The sequence below is a fragment of the Scardinius erythrophthalmus genome, assembly GCF_964197995.2.
Source record: "Scardinius erythrophthalmus genome assembly, chromosome: 15".
Taxonomy (NCBI): domain Eukaryota; kingdom Metazoa; phylum Chordata; class Actinopteri; order Cypriniformes; family Leuciscidae; genus Scardinius; species Scardinius erythrophthalmus.
The window spans coordinates 34,869,113-34,889,370 of NC_138235.1; the positions used below are offsets into that span (position 1 = coordinate 34,869,113).

The following is a 20,258-nucleotide window of genomic DNA, read 5'->3' on the forward strand; positions in this document are numbered from 1 at the left end:
CTTCTGCACGAAACAATGAGGTTCATTCCCGTGTTACGTAGCACGTTTGAGCTTCTGCACGAACCAATGAGGTTCAATCTCGTGTTACGTAGCACGTTTGAGCTTCTGCACGAACCAATGAGGTTCATTCTCGTGTTACGCAGCACGTTTGAGCTTCTGCACGAACCAATGAGGTTCATTCCCGTGTTACGTAGCACGTTTGAGCTTCTGCACGAACCAATGAGGTTCATTCTCGTGTTACGCAGCACGTTTGAGCTTCTGCACGAACCAATGAGGTTCATTCCCGTGTTACGTAGCACGTTTGAGCTTCTGCACGAACCAATGAGGTTCAATCTCGTGTTACGTAGCACGTTTGAGCTTCTGCACGAACCAATGAGGTTCAATCTCGTGTTACGTAGCACGTTTGAGCTTCTGCACGAACCAATGAGGTTCATTCCCGTGTTACGCATCACGTTTGAGCTTCCGCACGAACCAATGAGGTTCATTTTCATGTTACGCATCACGTTTGAGCTTCCGCACGAACCAATGAGGTTCATTCTCGTGTTACGCATCACGTTTGAGCTTCTGCACGAAACAATGAGGTTCATTCCCGTGTTACGCATCACGTTTGAGCTTCTGCACGAACCAATGAGGTTCAATCTCGTGTTACGTAGCACGTTTGAGCTTCTGCACGAACCAATGAGGTTCATTCTCGTGTTACGCAGCACGTTTGAGCTTCTGCACGAACCAATGAGGTTCATTCCCGTGTTACGTAGCACGTTTGAGCTTCTGCACGAACCAATGAGGTTCAATCTCGTGTTACGTAGCACGTTTGAGCTTCTGCACGAACCAATGAGGTTCATTCCCGTGTTACGCATCACGTTTGAGCTTCCGCACGAACCAATGAGGTTCATTTTCATGTTACGCATCACGTTTGAGCTTCCGCACGAACCAATGAGGTTCATTCTCGTGTTACGCATCACGTTTGAGCTTCTGCACGAAACAATGAGGTTCATTCCCGTGTTACGCATCACGTTTGAGCTTCTGCACGAACCAATGAGGTTCATTCCCGTGTTACGCATCACGTTTGAGCTTCTGCACGAAACAATGAGGTTCATTCCCGTGTTACGCATCACGTTTGAGCTTCTGCACGAACCAATGAGGTTCAATCTCGTGTTACGTAGCACGTTTGAGCTTCTGCACGAACCAATGAGGTTCAATCTCGTGTTATGCAGCACGTTTGAGCTTCTGCACGAACCAATGAGGTTCATTCCCGTGTTACGTAGCACGTTTGAGCTTCTGCACGAACCAATGAGGTTCATTCCCGTGTTACGCATCACGTTTGAGCTTCTGCACGAAACAATGAGGTTCATTCCCGTGTTACGCATCACGTTTGAGCTTCTGCACGAACCAATGAGGTTCAATCTCGTGTTACGTAGCACGTTTGAGCTTCTGCACGAACCAATGAGGTTCATTCCCGTGTTACGCATCACGTTTGAGCTTCTGCACGAAACAATGAGGTTCATTCCCGTGTTACGCATCACGTTTGAGCTTCTGCACGAAACAATGAGGTTCATTCCCGTGTTACGCATCACGTTTGAGCTTCTGCACGAACCAATGAGGTTCAATCTCGTGTTACGTAGCACGTTTGAGCTTCTGCACGAACCAATGAGGTTCAATCTCGTGTTACGTAGCACGTTTGAGCTTCTGCACGAACCAATGAGGTTCATTCTCATGTTACGCATCACGTTTGAGCTTCCGCACGAACCAATGAGGTTCATTTTCATGTTACGCATCACGTTTGAGCTTCCGCACGAACCAATGAGGTTCATTCTCGTGTTACGCAGCACGTTTGAGCTTCAGCAAGAACCAATGAGGTTCATTCTCGTGTTACACAGCACGTTTGAGCTTCAGCACGAACCAATGAGGTTCATTCTCGTGTTACGCATCACGTTTGAGCTTCTGCACAAACCAATGAGGTTCATTCTCATGTTACGCATCACGTTTGAGCTTCCGCACGAACCAATGAGGTTCATTCTCGTGTTACGCAGCACATTTGAACCACTTCCGCAAGAACCAAATTGATTGATTCTCTTCAGAAAATTTGGGCTAAACCTCTCAATTCATATGGATTAGTTTTACAACCTCTTTATTAACTCTTCGAAGCATCAAAGTGGTAGTTGCGTTGCTGTCAATGGAGGGACAGAAAGCTTTCAGATTTTATTAAGAAGATCTCTATGTGATACGAAGATGAACAAAAGGGATTTGGAACGACACAAGGGTGTGTAATTAATGACAGAATTGTCATTTTTGGGTGAACTATCCCTTTAATATTGCTATAGTTCTTCACAGGAACAGGAACGTAACAATTTTGCTATAAACTTAAATGACACATCAAATCTTGCAGTATGTTAGGAGAGATGTGATGTTCCCTTTTCCAAGTGATTAGAAAGAAAATCCTAATAACTTTTAATTGGAGGACAGGATGACAGGTCTGGCCCCAGTCACATTCATCTTAGTTGTTCACAGACACTCCGTCTCTCTCCTTCCTGGACTTCTAATTAAGTGTCCTTTCGGCTATGATGGAGCTCCCAGGCCAGAGCTTTGAGGGGTTGGGCAGACAGATCTGGTCTAATCAGGCCGTAAATTGGCTTTCGCTATAAAAGAGCTTATGTCCACGTCAGAGCTTGTAGCGTTATTCGGGTCACTGCAGGAGAAACATACACTGGTATCAAATTAAAACTATTAAACAGACCGGATGGATGCAATAAATATGACATTTAGACATGACTTAAGCAATATTTCACTGGCATATATCCACCTGAAAGCTAGAGATGTTCTATACGTAGTGAGCCAGAAAATAAAATAAATGTTCATTATGAAGGAAAAAAGAAGCAAATGCTTTTTAATCTGAGAAAACTTGCTCTCTTAATTACTTTTTCAAGGAAAATAAACTTTTTATTCCTTAAAATTTCTAATTTGCATTTCACAAGTGACCTTATTATTAATTTAATAAGGTTAAATTACAAGCATTTCAAATTATTGTATATTTTAAATGATGCGATTTAACATTTATTTAAAACAACCAACAGAATCCATGTCAATGAAAAATGTAAATGTAAAAATAAAAATCTTTGATTTTAAGCAAATTTCTTTTAATTGTGCATTTTTAATTAGAATCATTGTTAATTATGGACAGGCTTTCATGGGAAAATCTCCTCTGCCTGTTTCAGAAGCTTTAATACTTGAGTGCAAAATACATTGAAACATTTTGATTTTTACTCCAGATACTGTATTATTTTGATACAGTACAGGCATACTCTAACCCAAGTACATGAAACATAATTTGTACTTTTTACACATTTTGCTCTACAAGTTAACTGTGCTGGTTAATCTATTTGTTATTATTAGAGATCTATTAGAGAAAATGCATTTGTTTAACTCATACTAGCATCTTTAAATTTGTATTATCCAAACCCATTCTACAACCCCCCCCCCCTCCCCCCTCCCCCCCTCTCTCTCTCTCTCTCTCTCTCTCTCTCTCTCTCTCTCTCTCTCTCTCTCTCTCTCTCTCCTGAACAAGGATGTTTGTCAGTAAGCGGATTGCAAATAGGCCAGAGATTTCCACTGGCCCTATTAACAGAAAGTGGTTTCACCTTTCTCTCAACCTTTTCCACTGGTAATTTACATTACCTGAGATAATTGGCTCCTCTTTGTGTCTGTCTACACAAAAAGCCACCTATCATGGACTATACACAATAACGCAAGTGCAACACTATAACATTTCTAAATGGTACACATCTTCATGTACTATTCTTTTGAGATCATTGTAGGCTACTGTCTGTGAGACATACGTACAATGCAATTGGTGAGCATAAGGATGGATAGATATTGTAATTCACCACTGAATTCAAAACAGCATTCATTACTTATTTCAGTTAAGTACACAGATAGACAGACGGCGCTCTCTAGTGTTCACAGGTAGTATTACAAACTGATATCACAGTGCAAATGACCAGACTCACTTGTGACTCACTGACATTTAAACAGTGCAATTAAGAGCATTTCATTTAAAGTGATAGTTAAAGTGCTAACTGCATATGAGAGAGAGAGATTTATTTAAATCTCAGACCAAGTCTAGTGATTAACCAAGAGCATGGGCCCTGAGAAACTGTGAAAACAGGAAAAAAAGAAAAAGAAAAACTACAAAAAAAAAAAAACATTTTAAACAGGCTGAGGATATTTTCTGTTGTTGTTCGACTACTGGACTGACTGTGGCACAAACTGCAGACTGACCTTTTGAATCTATTCTTGTAGAATAGGTCGGTGGGATGACGCTGCACTTTCAGCTTATCTGTAAAGCAGCAAACTCCAGCAGCATCCAGTCTTCCTCATACTTGGGTTTTAAAGGGACAGCACACCTGTATACATCGACCTAGATGAAGAATATGGTCATGCATATGTTTATAAGCCTATTAATAAAAAGTCAATATCCTAATATGCATGCTAATAAATAACTAATAGTGGGAATTGAGCCCTAAACTAAAGTGTTACCGTGTGTTTTTAAATAGGCCAATATTTATATTTACATAAAACAAAGTATTTTGAGAAAAGGTTCTCACACTTCCTTATGTTACGTCACCTCATGAATATTAAACGTCAGTGTCTCGCGAGCCTAAGCAGTGCCTGGTACCCTCGAGCTGAAGGGAACTGTCCCGCTCCCTCAGGAAACAAATGAGCACAGTTCATAAACAGGTAAGAAAACATCGCGATATTTAATGTTCTTGGAGAATAACGCAAGTTACGACTGCACCAAATATGTAACCATTATAGAAGCCTGTATGCTTATTTGGACAAGTTATACACTTGCAAAGTTGAGAAAACATAAAGGCTATAGGAAAGGAAGTCTACTGCGACGGATGTCAAAAAACTTTACTGTCAAAAGCTACATATGTGTTGAAATGAATGTGCATGTACATAGAACTCACCTGTCGATCTGTAAATTACATTAATTCACATTTTTTGTCCTCCTTTCCTCTAAAAATAGGCCTACTGGGTTGTGGTCGTTTCATCCCATGTTTGGGCCACATATGGACAAACCCAACGGTTGTTTTACATTGTTTACATTTTTAAACCCAACTGTTGGTTAAATTCATTTACAATTGAATCAACCAACTCTTGTTTTAGTTTTTTTATTATTGTGTTTTATTTTACCCAAACATCGGTTGAAACACAACTCAGCATTTTTTTTGTGTGTGTGTTGAAAATTGCTGTTCTTATTCGATCATATTGGTTTATATTATGGATTTTATTTATTAATTAAATGATATGTAGGCTACACACACACACACACACACACACACACACACACACACACACACACACACACACACAAACTTATAGCCATAAATACAGTATAGGCCTACTGTAATGATGTACCTAGTTGTATTCTGCACTAACAAAGTGTAATATTTCGTTTTTTCCCTTTTAAATGTCATAAAATTGATAAAAGTGTTGTTGGAGGTCTGCGATATGAAATGATGAGCTCTGCCGCAAGTGGCGCTGCGGATTTTCCACCATCAGCGGACAGTGCCGAAGGGAGGAGGAGACCGTCTCCCGGACAAAACCCCGTCAAACCGGCCTCAAAACCCAGCGCCAGCCGCTCCTCATCACCCGCTGCGTCGAAGCTCGGAGGAAAAGGCGTTAAAGGCGTTAAAGCACGCGAGGGAGAGCAGGCGGCTCAAGAAGAGGCGCGTGAAGTGAGGGTGCGAGGTGCGGCAGCTGTTCGTGGTGCTGAAACTGAGGCGGTTTGGGAAACAGAGGAGCGGATTGATCGCCCTCCACCACCGGACACGCGCCGCGCGCTGCGTTTACCGTGCGTCAACAGAGACTCGTCCGCTACGCAGCCTGACGGCTCGTACGGTGGTGTTGTGAGAGGGGAAGAGAGGGAAAGAGAGGCCGCTGCGGGAGGAGAGTACGTGGGCTGCGGACCGGCCTTCTGGGGCGGAGGCTGTCTGCAGTCAGAGCTCATTCAGTTTCACATCAACAAGCGCTTGAAGAAAAGCGGCAGGATGCAGCGCACAGCGTCGGTCGAGACGCAACCGGGACCGGGACCCGCCGCACAGGCCACGAGCGCCGCAGACGAGCCCGTGACACAGCAGAATGAAGCCCTGCAGGACGAGATCGAGAGGCTGGAGGATGAAAACGAAGACCTTAAGGTTTGTTTGTTATACATGAGAAAATGTACGATACACTAATCATGCATATATATATATATATATATATATATATATATATATATATATATATATATATATATATATATATATATATATATATATATATATATATATATATGGATGAATGAAAACATGATAGTTAGGGCAAAATAGACAGAGAGATAGATAGATAGGTAGAGGAAAATGGATGGATAGACAACTCTTTTTTAAGAGCTGAAGAAGATAGATAGATAGATAGATAGATAGATAGATAGATAGATAGATAGATATGAATATATACCTGCATAAATGTAGATTTACACATTCATTTGATGAACAATACATATGTTGATAACCATTAGCAAAGTTGGCATGTTGTTGATGTTGGTAACTGAGCATATCCGAAATCATTGGGTTTGCATGTACATTTTTTGATGACTCCTCTCAGCAGGTTCATGGCAATATTGTTTTCCAAACACAATCTTGATTCCTGCTCAACCTGATAAATAGGAATTCTGGTAATTAACAGAAAGAAAGCAATGATAACCCTGCAGAGATGTTGTCCAGCCATCTTGAAATCGGAAATAGCTCTACATAAACAGGACATAAACATTATGACTGATGACCCAGTTTGCTTATGTGTCTTTTATTATCATTGAATTTTGGTCTATTTAAAAAATGTTGCCTTCTAAAAATGAACAGAACAATGAGAGAAATGCAGCATTGTTCCAATTCAGCCCGTGTTAGAACAAAGCTAAATACAGTTATGAAAACAGCCTTGGTTTTATTCAAAATATGCCCCCAATAATTTGCATGTTCAACCAAGAGACTCATTAAACATGTAATTTGTGGAAATAATGTACAGCTTATTAAAATAATGCAACTGCAGTAATTGGAGAGCAGAAAGCTCTAATGAGCACACTGGTTTTCACAGAATGAGATTGAGGAGATGCGGACAGAGATGGAGGAGATGCGCGACACCTTTTATGAGGAGGACACCTGTCAGTTACAAGACATGCGGCGTGAGCTCGAGCGAGCGAATAAGAACTGCCGCATCCTTCAGTACAGACTCCGCAAGGCTGAACGCAAACGACTTCGCTATGCACAAACTGGAGAAATTGACGAGGACCTCCTAAGGAGCTTAGAGCAAGATTTAAAGGCAAGTACCTATGTTGATATCTTTAAGGGCATGCAGAGAAGGTCTATGATAAATTACCCATCCCCAATGACTTGTTTGCACAATTTCTATCTGATTATTAACTTGTCATTTAGTTGATGCTTCTATCCAAAGCAACCACTAAGCCACACCACCACCATTCTGACAGGTTGCCAAGGATGTGTCTGTGAGACTCCACCACGAGCTGGAGAATGTGGAGGAGAAACGAACAAAGACAGAAGAAGAAAACGAGCGATTGAGACAGAAACTTATTGAGGTGGAAGTCACCAAACAGGCCCTGCAAAATGAGCTGGACAAAGCCAAAGAAGTAGGAATACAAACACAAGTTAATAAAGCACATCTAAATAGGTTTAAATACATATTAATTGCATTGCATTCATAAAAATTTGTTCTGTCCAGTCTCAGAAACGAAGAGGAAGCAAAGATGCACAAAAGCCTGAGAGGAAGACTCAGACTCCTACAGAGGTGAGGACAAAACACTGCTGTCAACCAGTATTGGGTCAAATGAAGACTGTTACTTTAAGTGACAAGCTCAAGTTCAAGCTCAAGTAGTTATGCAGTCTTTTGCAAAGAAATGAAGTGCATCGTAAACTATAGAGAGAATGAAAAGATAGCATACACAGAAAACATTTATTAAACCATAGCATGTAAAGGTATGGTCACATTTACCATTACTCTTCAAAATGTCATGGGTGAAATTCAGACATTTCAGTAGAATATACAGTAGAAACATTTCAGTGCAATCAGGAGTTTTACGTGAGATTCAAACAATTCTCCACACAAATTTCCCTTTGAAAGTGATTCAGCAGACCTCTTTTTGTCCGCAAAATCTTGTCCCGTGAGATTGGTCCCGTACCTTAACGCAACACTTCTGTCCACAGGAGGACAATGAGGACCTGAAATGCCAGCTGGCCTTCATTAAAGAGGAGGCTACTTTAATGAGAAAGAAAATGGCCAAGATTGACAAGGAAAAGGACCGTTTGGAACAAGAACTACATAAGTATCGTTCCTTCTATGGAGATCTGGACAGCCCTCATCCAAAGGGTGAAGCTGGTGGCCCACCCACAACAAGGGAATCAGAGCTGAAACTCCGCTTGCGATTGGTGGAAGAGGAGGCCAACATCCTGGGACGTAAAATTGTCGAATTGGAGGTTGAGAACCGTGGCCTGAGGGCGGAGTTGGATGATCTTCGAGGGGAAGATTCGTCCAATGGGGGCTTGTCCGGAGCGGAAGGAGGAATGGGGCGCGAGCAGGGGTCGGAGCTGTCGGAGCTGAGGCAACAACTGCAGTTGGTGGAGGATGAGGCGGAGCTTCTGCGGAGGAACCTGGCGGATGTAGAGGAGCAGAATAAGAGAGTGACATGTGAGCTGAACAAACTGCGCTTTAAAGAGGGTACGAGGCATGCCTCGGCTGGTAATGCAATGAGTGCCGCCAATTTAGCAGGAGACAGCTCCAAAGCCGAGGCCTTGCAGGAGGAGCTGAAGGCAGCGAGGAAGCAGATCAATGAACTGAGTGGGAAAGTGATGCAGCTGCAGTACGAGAACCGTGTGCTGCTTTCCAACATGCAACGGTATGATCTATCAGCTCACCTAGCCGTCACGCCACGGGACAGTGACGCAGAGAGCGACACTGGTCTTGGAGTCGGAGGGCGTAGAGGTAGCGATGAAGACTCGTCTTCCTCTCGTCTTCCTCCCCATCGCAAACGTGAGGGTCCTGTTGGAGGAGAAAGCGACTCTGACGAAGTCCGCAACGCTCGGTGCCTCACGCCAACTCGCTCTCTCTATTCTCCTGAATCCGCCCGCCTCCTCTCGCGCTCCATTCGGGACAGACAACAGATGATTGACATCCGTGCCGAAGCAGAGCGATTGGGACGAACCATTGATCGGCTCATAGCCGACACCAGTACCATCATTGCAGAGGCACGGGTGTTCGTATCTAACGGGGATCTTTTCAGCCGTATGGAAGATGATGAGGACGGTGGCCGGATCAGGGAGCACGAGCTTCTCTACCGCATCAACGCTCAAATGAAAGCCTTCAGGAAGGAGCTACAGGGGTTTATAGACCGACTTGAAGTCCCAAAACCAGAGGAAAGAGATTCAGAAGAACCATTATCTGTGAGTCTGGCAAGAGTCTGTGTGTCTATGTGAAGCACAATAAGAATGTTTACCACATTGTAATGGTATAGTTCAGTTCAATTCTGTCATTTACTCACCCTTATGATTCTCTTTCTTCGCTGGAACAGTTACCAGGGGCTGTCAAGCTCCTAAAAGTAGAAAAAAAGCATAATAAAAGTAGTCTGTATAAATCTTGCACTAAGTCTTCCAAAGCCATATACAGTAATACATTTGAGTGAGGAATAGAGAAAAAGTTAGGGACTTTATTCACTGAAAATCTCATTTGCGTCAAGATGCATGACACTAAGTTTGACATCAATAGCCATATTTCCACTGTCGGGCCAAAAGCTGGTGTGCTAGTGCGTGGCATATAAGTAGTCACGTTTCCACTGTCACTTCCAAGGCTTGATCGGGCTTCCTTGGGGCCAACGGCTGGGGTTTTTGCCCACCGAATACCTTGGTCCAAAGCTGGCCAACTGGGGCTCGAGGAGTGGTCATGAACAAAGGAGACGGTCAACACCGCTGTTCATTTCCATTGTTATTATTATCAGGCTACCAACTTCAACATTTAAGACATTTTAAACTATTTCCATCTCAAAACTCACTTTCAGAGTATTTGAAATAACTTTCTTTAGATCCGATAGGGAATCTGATCACCGTATGAGGCAGAAATATATTTATATGCGATGCTAAAGGCTACTTATGCTAACCATTTGATAATAAATACATGCTTATGGAAAATATCAGAGACTGCTTGAAGAATGTAGACAAATCATACAGTATATGATTATAACCGAGTGTTTATTTGGTTTAATGTTTTATCTTTCTCTTCCCTGTGCCTTTGTTGAGACCACACGAATACATCCGCATATGTTGTTAAAAACATGCACTCTGGTTAACACACGTAACTAATAACTCCTGTTTTCTTCTCGTGAGCTCCCTCTGTTGCTCTGGCTGAAAGGATAACAGTATAGTGAGAGAGAGAGAGAGAGAGAGAGAGAGAGAGAGAGAGAGAGGGAGATCACTCAAACCTCCTCAAAGCGCATAATTTCATGGAAAATTAATAGAAATGCTTACTCTATCTAAAGAAATGTGACGTTTTATAAATATTTTCCTGTAAGCCGTTGGACTTAAAAGCCTTACTGGAGTTGTTTTGTGCATTCCAAATAAATGGAAGCAGGTGCAACTGAATAGGTGTGTGTTCTCTCATGTGAAATGGTAAATACCATTTTGATGAAATGGTGGGGTTGTGTAACGTCATTCTATGGAGGCGTGTTAAGGGCGGGTTTTAGGGTAGCGCTTGCGGAGCTACCCATAGATATCATATAAAGGCTAGATGTCTTACGGCGGAGTCACTTCCGGCATCACCGGCGGCCATCTTACCACAGGGCTCTGTGAATTAAGGTGAGTGATCAGCACGCACACAAATCCTCTTATCTCGCTGAAATCTGGACGGATTTACAAACGGTTTGGTTTCTTACAAACGTTATTAACGTGGCTATAATTCTGAATGCTTAAGCATTTTGAACATAATTATTCATATGTATGCAGTGTTATAACTACATCTCCGACGTTTATAACAAACCAAACCGTTTGAAAATCGGTAGAAAATTGAGCAAGTTATGGTTATTTAAAAGTACAAGCACCATGTTACGAGTGAGCGAGCACCCTGTGGTAAGATGGCCGCCGTGTGCGGACGTCGACCTCCATTGGCCAGCAGCGCGCACGAGACATCTAGCCTTTATATGATATCTATGGAGCTACCGGCCCGACAGTGGAAAAGCGGCTTGCCAGAACCAATGACATTTGATGTTACTGATGTGAAACTTTACTGAAATGTACGCAAACACAAATGAGATATGATTTACAGCAGAGCATTTTTGTTAGTTGAATTAAGGTTTAAATAAAATAAAACAAATATTAGATGAAAAACTTGGAAAATTGGAAAGTTTAAGTTGTAGTACTAAAATCTCTTCAACTAAAACTGAAATATAAATTAAAGCTAAATAGAAATATAAAAAAACGAATAAAAAGGGAATATTTTCAGTGAATTATAATTTATATTTTAATCTGTTCATCAAACAAAATCTATTTAAAGTTTGAGCAAAAAAGAGAATCACAGGGTGAGTAAATTATTTAATTTTTTTGGGTGAACTATTGGCTAACAGAGTCTATTGCCTGACTGCTTTAAACATTTAGCAAAATAACAAAGCATAGTTTTGTGATTTGCCAAGATTTTTGTAAACTATGCAAATAGAAAATGTTAATGGCTATAATATCTTAACCTTTCTCTCTTTCTCTGATCCTGTCTTCCCACACACCCCTGTTTTTTAATGCATGTTCGTCAATCCTGTCGGTTATTCATCCAGATGTTTCAGCCCATCATTTTATTCATCCTCATTCTAGTGTTGTTCTCCTCACTCTCCTATGCCACCATTTTTAAACTTGTATTTCTTTTTACCCTCTTTTTTGTCCTGTGATCTCCATCCGTCCACTCATTAGCATAGTCTCGCCCTTTGTTTCGTTTGTTTGTCAATGTTGTGTATGTCACCATGGTTGGAGAATCACAGGACAGTCACTTTCCAAGCACAGACAGCACGCTTAAGCACAGAAGTCTGCAAAACCTTAATTTCCAAAACGCTGGAGGCTGTTTTACCCAAATTACAGACATACGGCTGCCACTGGAAGGCACATCATCGAGATGAATTTTTTTGCAAATAAAGACTTTTATACATCATGAAAAACATTACATGCATTTGTCAAATTGAAGACATAAACATTATTGAGGCACTGGAAACTACATTACCCAGAAGACATTTCTTTCATTGAGGTTATCTGGCACATTGACACTTGCTTTGCCACCAAAGACTTGCAACGAAATATGCAACTGCATTTACCATTAAGGAGCACATGACCACATTTGCCAGAATGCCAGCCACTGCACTCTTAAGATACATCAGCTGGAATGATTACCTGTTAGAAGCATGCAGCAAGCAAGGTGAGTAAGAACCTGGTATTCAATTGTACAGTCACAGAGGACATGCATACACATGGATACACATGTTTGCCTTTGGCTTGCTCAGTTGGGGATAATTGGGGATATTTAATTTAATTCATCAATCAACAATACTATTGATCAGCATTACCAAACGTGGACGTTTTCCACTAGAAACAAACATTGATGTATTATTTTAATTTAATACTGTGAAGCTGCTTTGATACAATCTGTATTGTGAAAAGCGCTATATAAATAAACCTGACTTGACTTGCCTTGACATGGAAGGATAGACAATAAATGACAGGTAGGAACTAGGAATCATCTGTTTGCACGTGTAATTTGCGTGACAAGAACAACAGTTTTGCATAGATAGATAAATAGGAAAAAAATACGTTTTTTTTCACAAGAACCTGGGGAAATTGTAGCAGAAATGTTGCATAACGTTTCATGTGATATGCTAAATAACAGCTGTGGCTTGGGTGTGGGAAAGTGCTTATGTACATGATAGCAGTATGCAAAAAGCCCCTTCTGTTGCACCAGAGCTGGATCAGTCTCTTGCTGAACGTGCTCCTCATTCCAGCAAGTCTATTATGGAGGCGTTACTCATCAGCAGTTTGAACATCAGAGCTTGCTTTCTTTATGAGTTTATTTAGCTTGTTGGCATCTCCAGTTTTAATCTCTGTTGACGGACCCAAATCTTCTTAAGTCTTCGGCAGTAGTTCCTTAGTAAGTTCTTTAGTATTTAAAAAAGAAAATTCTATCATTAATTACACATCCTCATGTTTTGCAAACACGTAAGACTTTTGTTCATCTTCTGAGCACAAATGAAGATCTTTTTTGATTAAATCTGAGCTATTTCTGTCCCGCCGTTGACAGCTAAGCAACTACCGCTTTGAAGCTTCAAAAAGTTCATAAAGAGATCGTAAAAGTAATCCATATGAATTGAGCAGTTTAGTCCAAAATTTTTGCTTTATATGATGAACAGATTTAGGCTTTTATTCAATAGTTATTTTATTTATTCGATCTCTTTATGAAGTTTTTGAAACATCAAAGTGGTAGTTGCGCAGCTGTCAATGGAGGGACAGAAAGCTCTCAGATTTCATCAAAAAGGTCTTCATTTGTGTTCCAAAGATGAATGAAAGTCTTATGGATTTGAAATTACATTTTTTTGGGTGAAATATCCCATTAAATAATTGCTTAAACCAAAAACTATGGAGGCATTGGGTTCACATTTGTTTTGTTTTGGTTTAGATGAGTCCAGGTTATTTACAAGACAATTAAACTTAGAGAACAGCAACGCATCTGTTTTCTAGAATGAGTCTCTTTTTGGAATTTGGAAATTGCTTCTCATTTTCCTGCCAGCTGAAAGTAACATTAGTGAAAAACAGTCAAACATACATCTCCGGTTTTGACAGTTTTTACGGTGTCTCCATTCTCCGAGGTTTTTGCTTTGTTGTTTTCCTTTCTGCATTATTGTGCCTGGAAACTATTTGAGTCAGCGGCCAATATTAGGGCCGAACTGTCGGCTGACTGTTTATTGCACAACAGCTACATGTGTCAAATAAATACAAGCGTGAGGCGCCCATTAAGAGCCGCGGACAGCACACTTAGTATGCGCTAATTCTGTACGGTGGTATCTTAAAAATAAAATGGACAGAGTGTTTTGAGAGTCACAAATAGCCCAGTTGCCTGTTAGGATTAGTAGAAATCGAAACAACTGGAATAGGAGTCACAAGACTGCAAAATCTGCCAAGTCCTAAAAGCAGACTAGCAACAGTTTCACAGAGGTGGGGTAGAACTGGGCATTTTAAAATAGCCATGTAAACACTCTCCCTCTGCCTTTGTAATTTTAACCTAGAATGTCGGTGACGACAGTCTCTTGCATGGAGACCACAATTGCTGGAATAAATCTGACATTATGACACCGGATACCTAGTGGGTCTGACGTCGCAGGGGTAAATACTTAGAGTCACTATAAAGCCCCGGGGCCCCCTCAGGACTACAGTTGTTTACCCCTGAGCTCCGGACAGAGGAAACATTTAAGTTCCTATACGCAGGACTTTTACGTCACGCCGTGGGGCATCTGACTCCGGGGTCTTTTGCGCTGTTACATGCTGGTCGAGTGCAGGAGCTTTCAAAGAAGAGGTGGCACTGAAACAAGAGTGATCTTGATTTAAGAGACAAACCTGTACTTGAGCAACATACTCATATTCTGGAGCATCAGTTCATCACAAGCTCATGAGAGGGAATTACCGGAGGAACCAATAATTTTAACTGGTAAGGATTAAGAAAGCTTGTAGACAAGAACGGAACAGTCTTTTAAAGCCTTTAAAGTATGAAATTATTACTACTACTTGTAACTCCTTAGAAGCTTTTTAACTTTTTTGTGATCTTTCACTTGGGCTGAGAGTGTTATACAACATTAAGAACCTTGCAGCCACACTGGTCATTCTTTACACTAAAAGTATTTACATACGTAAGTGCATGTACTTGCTAATATGTAATTTTTTTTTGGAACTGTCTGTAAATACAGTATTAGTAGTATGACTATTGTGATCAGTTAGATTTACGTATAGTAAGTGTGCATGCATGTTGTAATATAAACCGGTACACACTTACTCTCTATGTCTTTTTAGTTTTATGACACATAATTGCAAAGGGTATAAATATCCCTCAATGCCTACACGTCATATGGCGGTACATTCTGGCAATTTCATGAGTTAAACTGGGTGTCATGTTCCTTGATGGCAGAAAAGTCCATCCTTAAATCACTGCCGTAAATCAAAGCTGTGTTACAGAATAACTCAGTGACGTTACCACGGAAAGGATGCAACTATTCTGAGCTCATCCAAGCGGGTAAAGGGTTCTTCACTTGCTTGGAACTTTGACCTCATCCCTATCCCGAAAGAAGTGGTGTTACTTCACAGTTAAAGATTTAAGCTGGCTGTAAGGTGTAGGTTCCTATTTTGTAAGGGGCAACCAATTACCCTTTACTATTGTGCCCTTGATCAAGAGAGATCAGGTTACCCCAGGGAGACTGTCCATGTTATAAAGCTGACTTCAGAATCCCTGAAGTCCCTTTAGGTAACTTGAGCATGTCTAATGAAGTTGGTGTGTAAAGAACGTGCTGACAATTTTGACAGTTAAGGGCTGGTTTGAAGGACAGGGAATGCATATAGAAATGAGTCAAAGTTTTAAAGCAGGTGTCCAAAGCAAATAGCTGGGATTTGGTTTCCTTTTATAAGTCTTCTTGAATGCAAAACAATCAGGAAGACTTCACTAATGTTTAGACTCATTGCACCTGTGAACTGCAAAGCAATCCACAGTTGACACAGTAGAATTCATTTATTTACTTAAGAATACTCTAAATAATCAATAGGCTGTTTCTCAGTGATGAATGTCTTTTTTGTCTTCACAGAGGCATTGGTGGACTTGCCAATGTGGTCACTCCAGTGACCTTTCAGGCATTGCAGCATAATATTCTGAGCACAGACAAGCAAGCGCAAAAGAATGGCCGCATTGGAATTGCACTGTGGGCCGGAGCCCAGGAGTTGTGTGTGGGGTGGAGAGAGAGCTGACCTGCTTGATAGTTTTGACTCTGAGATGCAGGAATGGGAAGATCAGCTACAGGACATGCAGAGGAAGATTGAAGAGGTGAGAAAAACTTTCAACTGCAGCGACGCCAGTCAGTGTGACAGAATCCATCTCCATATCTAGAGAGAGAGAGAAAAACTCATCCCGATCCCTATATAAAGATGTAAATAAACATAAAAAAATATGATGCTCTGATTTGACTATAAACAATGCCAAAAGATCCAGCGGCACTGCAATCCTGCATTTACTAGAGTCCATGAAGTTGTTTATGTTGTGATAGTGGCCACTAACTAGGATCGTGATTGGCTGAAAGGGCCTTGACCTCCTGTTGCCAAAGTTGGCTGCATCTCTTGGATATAATAATAGGTGCTTCGCCCTCCATCTGGTCTATGATTTTGACAGATGTAAACAAGTTTATTAAACCCAAAGGGCTAGGAGTAACAGACAACCCAAAAACATTTACACACTCACTCTCTCTCTCTCTCTCAAGTGAGTATGTTGTTATTGGTAGATTGATTAACCTTTAAGCAAATAACGTTTCTCACTGACCCCTTACTGAAGAAACGTTTTCTTTAAGCAAAGATTTCATGTCTAGACATTATACCAGTAGTATTTGCTGACTTGTGCATTTGAAACATTTGCTTTCATGTACAGTGTAGGCAAAAAAAACATGCTTTGCAGCTGCCGAGTTTGTCTCTAATATTATGATATGTATTTCAGTTGTACAACGAGGTCAAAGCACGAAGAGAAGCCAGCGAAAGCAGCACTAGCAATGTCACAAACAACAAAAGCCTGGACATTACTTTGCTTCCTGTCAACTCTCAGTATAGACACCAGGCCAATGGTTATCATGAACCCCATGGTCACCCCAACAACAACCTCCCAATTCGTCAGTGCAATGAAGTACGAGCAGATCGTTCAGTTATGCAAAGCCTTGGGTTTCACCACCCCAGTGATTACTATAATGGCTCCAACAATTACACACTTAATTCCCTGAGCAACAGCAGCCATTATCCTGCCAGTTGTCATGATCTTGAAAGGCAAGATGCCACCCTAGACATCCTCAATGGATATCTCCAACAGGGCCCGCATTTTGGAAAGAACTTAGGGAATCTTGGAAATCCAAATGCAGTGAGTACCTCTCACACTATTTATCAATCTATCCTTCATCTAGACTCTTAAACCCCAAGGATTTGGTACCTTTGATATCCGTCGTAAATCCAATATCTCCTTCTTTTTGCTATCAGAACCCCAAGGTATATCCAGTTACACACAGTTATCAAGATAGCATGAAGACTAGCCTGGTGACAAACAGGTAAAGCCTTTCCTATCTCAATTCATCAGAATGAATCCTATTGTTTGTCTTATCATCATGCATGTTTCTTGTTGGATGATTGACCAATTATGAGTGTTCGCCCAATTCCCTTTTGTGAATACTTTTGATTGATTTTGGTTGATTTGTCTTTTCACTTCAGGGCTGCCTCATGTGTAGTTCTGGATGAGTTTGAGGAGGCTGAGAATAACAAGAACAAGAAATCAAGTTGGGATGACTCCCAAGCCCGCCATGTTAGCTGGAAAGACCCAGTTTCATCAAACGAGCTTCCCCCTAAAAATGCAGCTTCCAAACTGGCAGTCAGACAGAGAGATGCTTCTCCTGTAACCCCTCGTTCCACTTACCATGAGTCATCACAACAACCTGACAGAAAGTGCCTCTTGCTTGACAGGAAATCTGGCAGCCCATCAGTGTTACGTAAGTTTGGTGCCATGTTGCAGGAGAACGAGGGGAAAACCCTGATAGAGGATGGTCTTGTGACCACCGTTGTCTCCACTGAACCTCCGAGGCACACCAGCACTCCTATTTGCCAGAGCAAGTTTGACGCCAAGCGGGCATCCACACGTGCGCCCGTCCAGAAATGCCTTGCAAACTGTGACATACTGGTAACAGAACTGGAGTCCAGCCAGGAGCCTTGGGCAGCTGGTCCTTCTAGACACCTCCTGAATGGAGACAGAGACAGTGGGAGGGGTGGTAGTACTCTTGAACAGTACGGTTTGGCATATAACTTAAGCCCATCACAGTCTCACCTTAAATCGAAGAATCACAAGGCGCCTCCAGGGCTAAAAGCCCACAAAGCAGGCTTCCAGGGTGAGGACCTATTGTCTGACTACCAGATGGTGGAGAGGATTCTGGCAGCAGGAACTCAAAACTTCAGTAAGATACACACAGGTCTTGGTGTTGATAAGATGAGACAAGGAAATGACAACTTGGAGCAACTTCTAGAAATGATGGAAATAGAGAACAACAGAAGTCAGAGGGCCACATTCACCCAGCAACTGGACACCAATCAGGTGAAGAGGGTATTCAAATGTGATCTGCACACACTAAATTACAATGCAGTATTCATCCTTGTCTGAGTGATGGTGCAATGGTAGTGCTCATGCTCTCGGCCAGTGTTCCTCATTCCTGGGTCTGGGGAGCCACTTTCTTGAAGAGTTTAGTTCCAACTCTGCTCCAACATGATTGGGTAATTCCACTTATTTTTAAATGAAATTAAATTCAGGTAAACCCAAACACCTCGATTAGTTACTTCAGTCATGTTTAAATAAAGTTGAAACTAAACTCTCCAGGAAAGTGGTTCTCCAGGACCGGGAATGAGGAACCCTGCTCTGAGCTGTAGTGCTCCCGATCCCATTCACCCCTCTCTCCTTTACACTACTTTCTACACTAACTTTTTCTGTTTCTTCTAACCTGCCAATTAAGACAACATATTGGTACATAAAATGCAAGAATATTGATCACCCAAGTATTGATCATTTATGCACAAATATATTTACATTAAAAATGTTTCCCCTCCAGGTCAACCACGAGTCATCTGCTGCCCCCAGCAGTAGCAATTTTTCCCGTCCTGCTAGACCAGCCAATCAACGCCGTCCATCCAGGTGGGCAAAGCATACCCCCTCAAGCAAAATCACCCACACATCCTGCCCATCAAGCCCTGGCCTTAAAGCCAAACAGTTCTTGAATTCATATTCCCGGCACACAGAAACGGTGATCATGTGACCAGACTAGAACAACATTGAATGGACACGTAAAAGGACATTTTCACCAGAGGGAATAGACGAACCTTTGACCTTTTGTAGAACATGATCTACTTTTTTGTATATAACCACTACAACTTCAAAGTACATTATTGCAGCCTGCTAGATGGCTTATGATATTTTCATTAAATAACTTCAAAGGATACTGTTTTCATTCAACTCTACGCTGTTTGAAGTGCTTTGGAAAGAAACTTGAGTGGAAATTCTCTGACCTGGTGAACTTCTGTGCCTATGAACCTTTCATTGCCTTTTTCTCTTCATTTCTTTCTGTCATTCTCATTACATTTTGTATTATTTTACAATTTTTTTCTATTTTCCTGAGTGCTCTGTGTACGGTTCAGTTCTTTGGGTGCCATGTAGGGCATTTTTTGTAATCATATAAGCATGTATGCAACACGCATAACATTTAAGCATACATGGCAACATGGAGTTATTGAGCCTTATCTATTATGCATTATCTGTAAAGGCGTGTGCAAATGTTTTGATGTTCTGTCAAAGTCCATTTCAGTGCTGCATTAGTGCTTCATAATATTGACATACAGAGGTCGTAATGGGCTCATAATCGTTTTTAAGCCTTATTTGACTGCGCCTGACGTGGGCTGTAACCACGCGGTGCATGGCACCTTTCTGCGGGAACATGTCTGCATTCTCCAGCCTTGTAAAAAAAATCCTTTAAGTTCAACATCTGTGAAAAGTATATTATGTCTTTTGACCATATTATAATGAAGAAATGCTTCGGAATGTTTATTTAATGTTGTGATATGATCCTTACAAAAACGTGATGCTTTTTGTCTTTTTTTTCTTTCTCTGTATAATAAACGCAAGTGCTTTGACGAGTCAGTGAAACGCTTGAACTTTAGACTCTGTGCACTTCATTGTTTTTGTTTTTAGTGGTGATTGCTAATATTAGCACTTATATTCCTTTTCCGTCTTCTACCTGGAAGACAATAAAACAGGCAACTTATGGATCAACCCGAGTCATCTAGGGACTTGGGAGTGGGTTCTTTTGACTTTTAGCCAGTAAGCAACCACATAGTAATGTGTTAACAACCACTCTGAGCACCCTAATAATTACATAGCAA

General features: G+C 41.3%; 2 protein-coding genes across 2 annotated transcripts; both read left to right on the forward strand.

The window, feature by feature from the left end:
• Positions 1-5,516: 5,516 nt before the first annotated feature.
• Positions 5,517-12,082, forward strand: mtcl3b (MTCL family member 3b; the record flags this gene model as incomplete). Its single annotated transcript, XM_081387270.1, has 6 exons — positions 5,517-6,197; positions 7,132-7,356; positions 7,523-7,681; positions 7,774-7,839; positions 8,256-9,488; positions 11,858-12,082. The coding sequence occupies 6 exons, from the start codon at positions 5,517-5,519 to the stop codon at positions 11,966-11,968; spliced, it is 2,475 nt and encodes an 824-aa protein (XP_081243396.1). The 3' UTR covers positions 11,969-12,082.
• Positions 12,083-14,376: 2,294 nt separating this feature from the next.
• Positions 14,377-20,030, forward strand: LOC308703599 (uncharacterized protein). Its single transcript, XM_081387255.1, has 6 exons — positions 14,377-14,763; positions 15,905-16,140; positions 16,801-17,211; positions 17,328-17,395; positions 17,556-18,426; positions 18,935-20,030. The coding sequence occupies exons 2-6, from the start codon at positions 15,997-15,999 to the stop codon at positions 19,136-19,138; spliced, it is 1,698 nt and encodes a 565-aa protein (XP_081243381.1). The 5' UTR covers positions 14,377-14,763; positions 15,905-15,996; the 3' UTR covers positions 19,139-20,030.
• Positions 20,031-20,258: the final 228 nt, after the last annotated feature.

Excerpts from the sequence above, each read along its gene's own strand:
- LOC308703599 (XM_081387255.1), top strand. The coding sequence starts at position 15,997 with ATGGCCGCATTGGAATTGCACTGTGGGCCGGAGCCCAGGAGTTGTGTG. Across the intron at positions 17,396-17,555 it reads ACTAGCCTGGTGACAAACAG|GGCTGCCTCATGTGTAGTTC; the intron begins GTAAAGCCTTTC and ends TTTTCACTTCAG. Across the intron at positions 18,427-18,934 it reads AGCAACTGGACACCAATCAG|GTCAACCACGAGTCATCTGC; the intron begins GTGAAGAGGGTA and ends TTTCCCCTCCAG.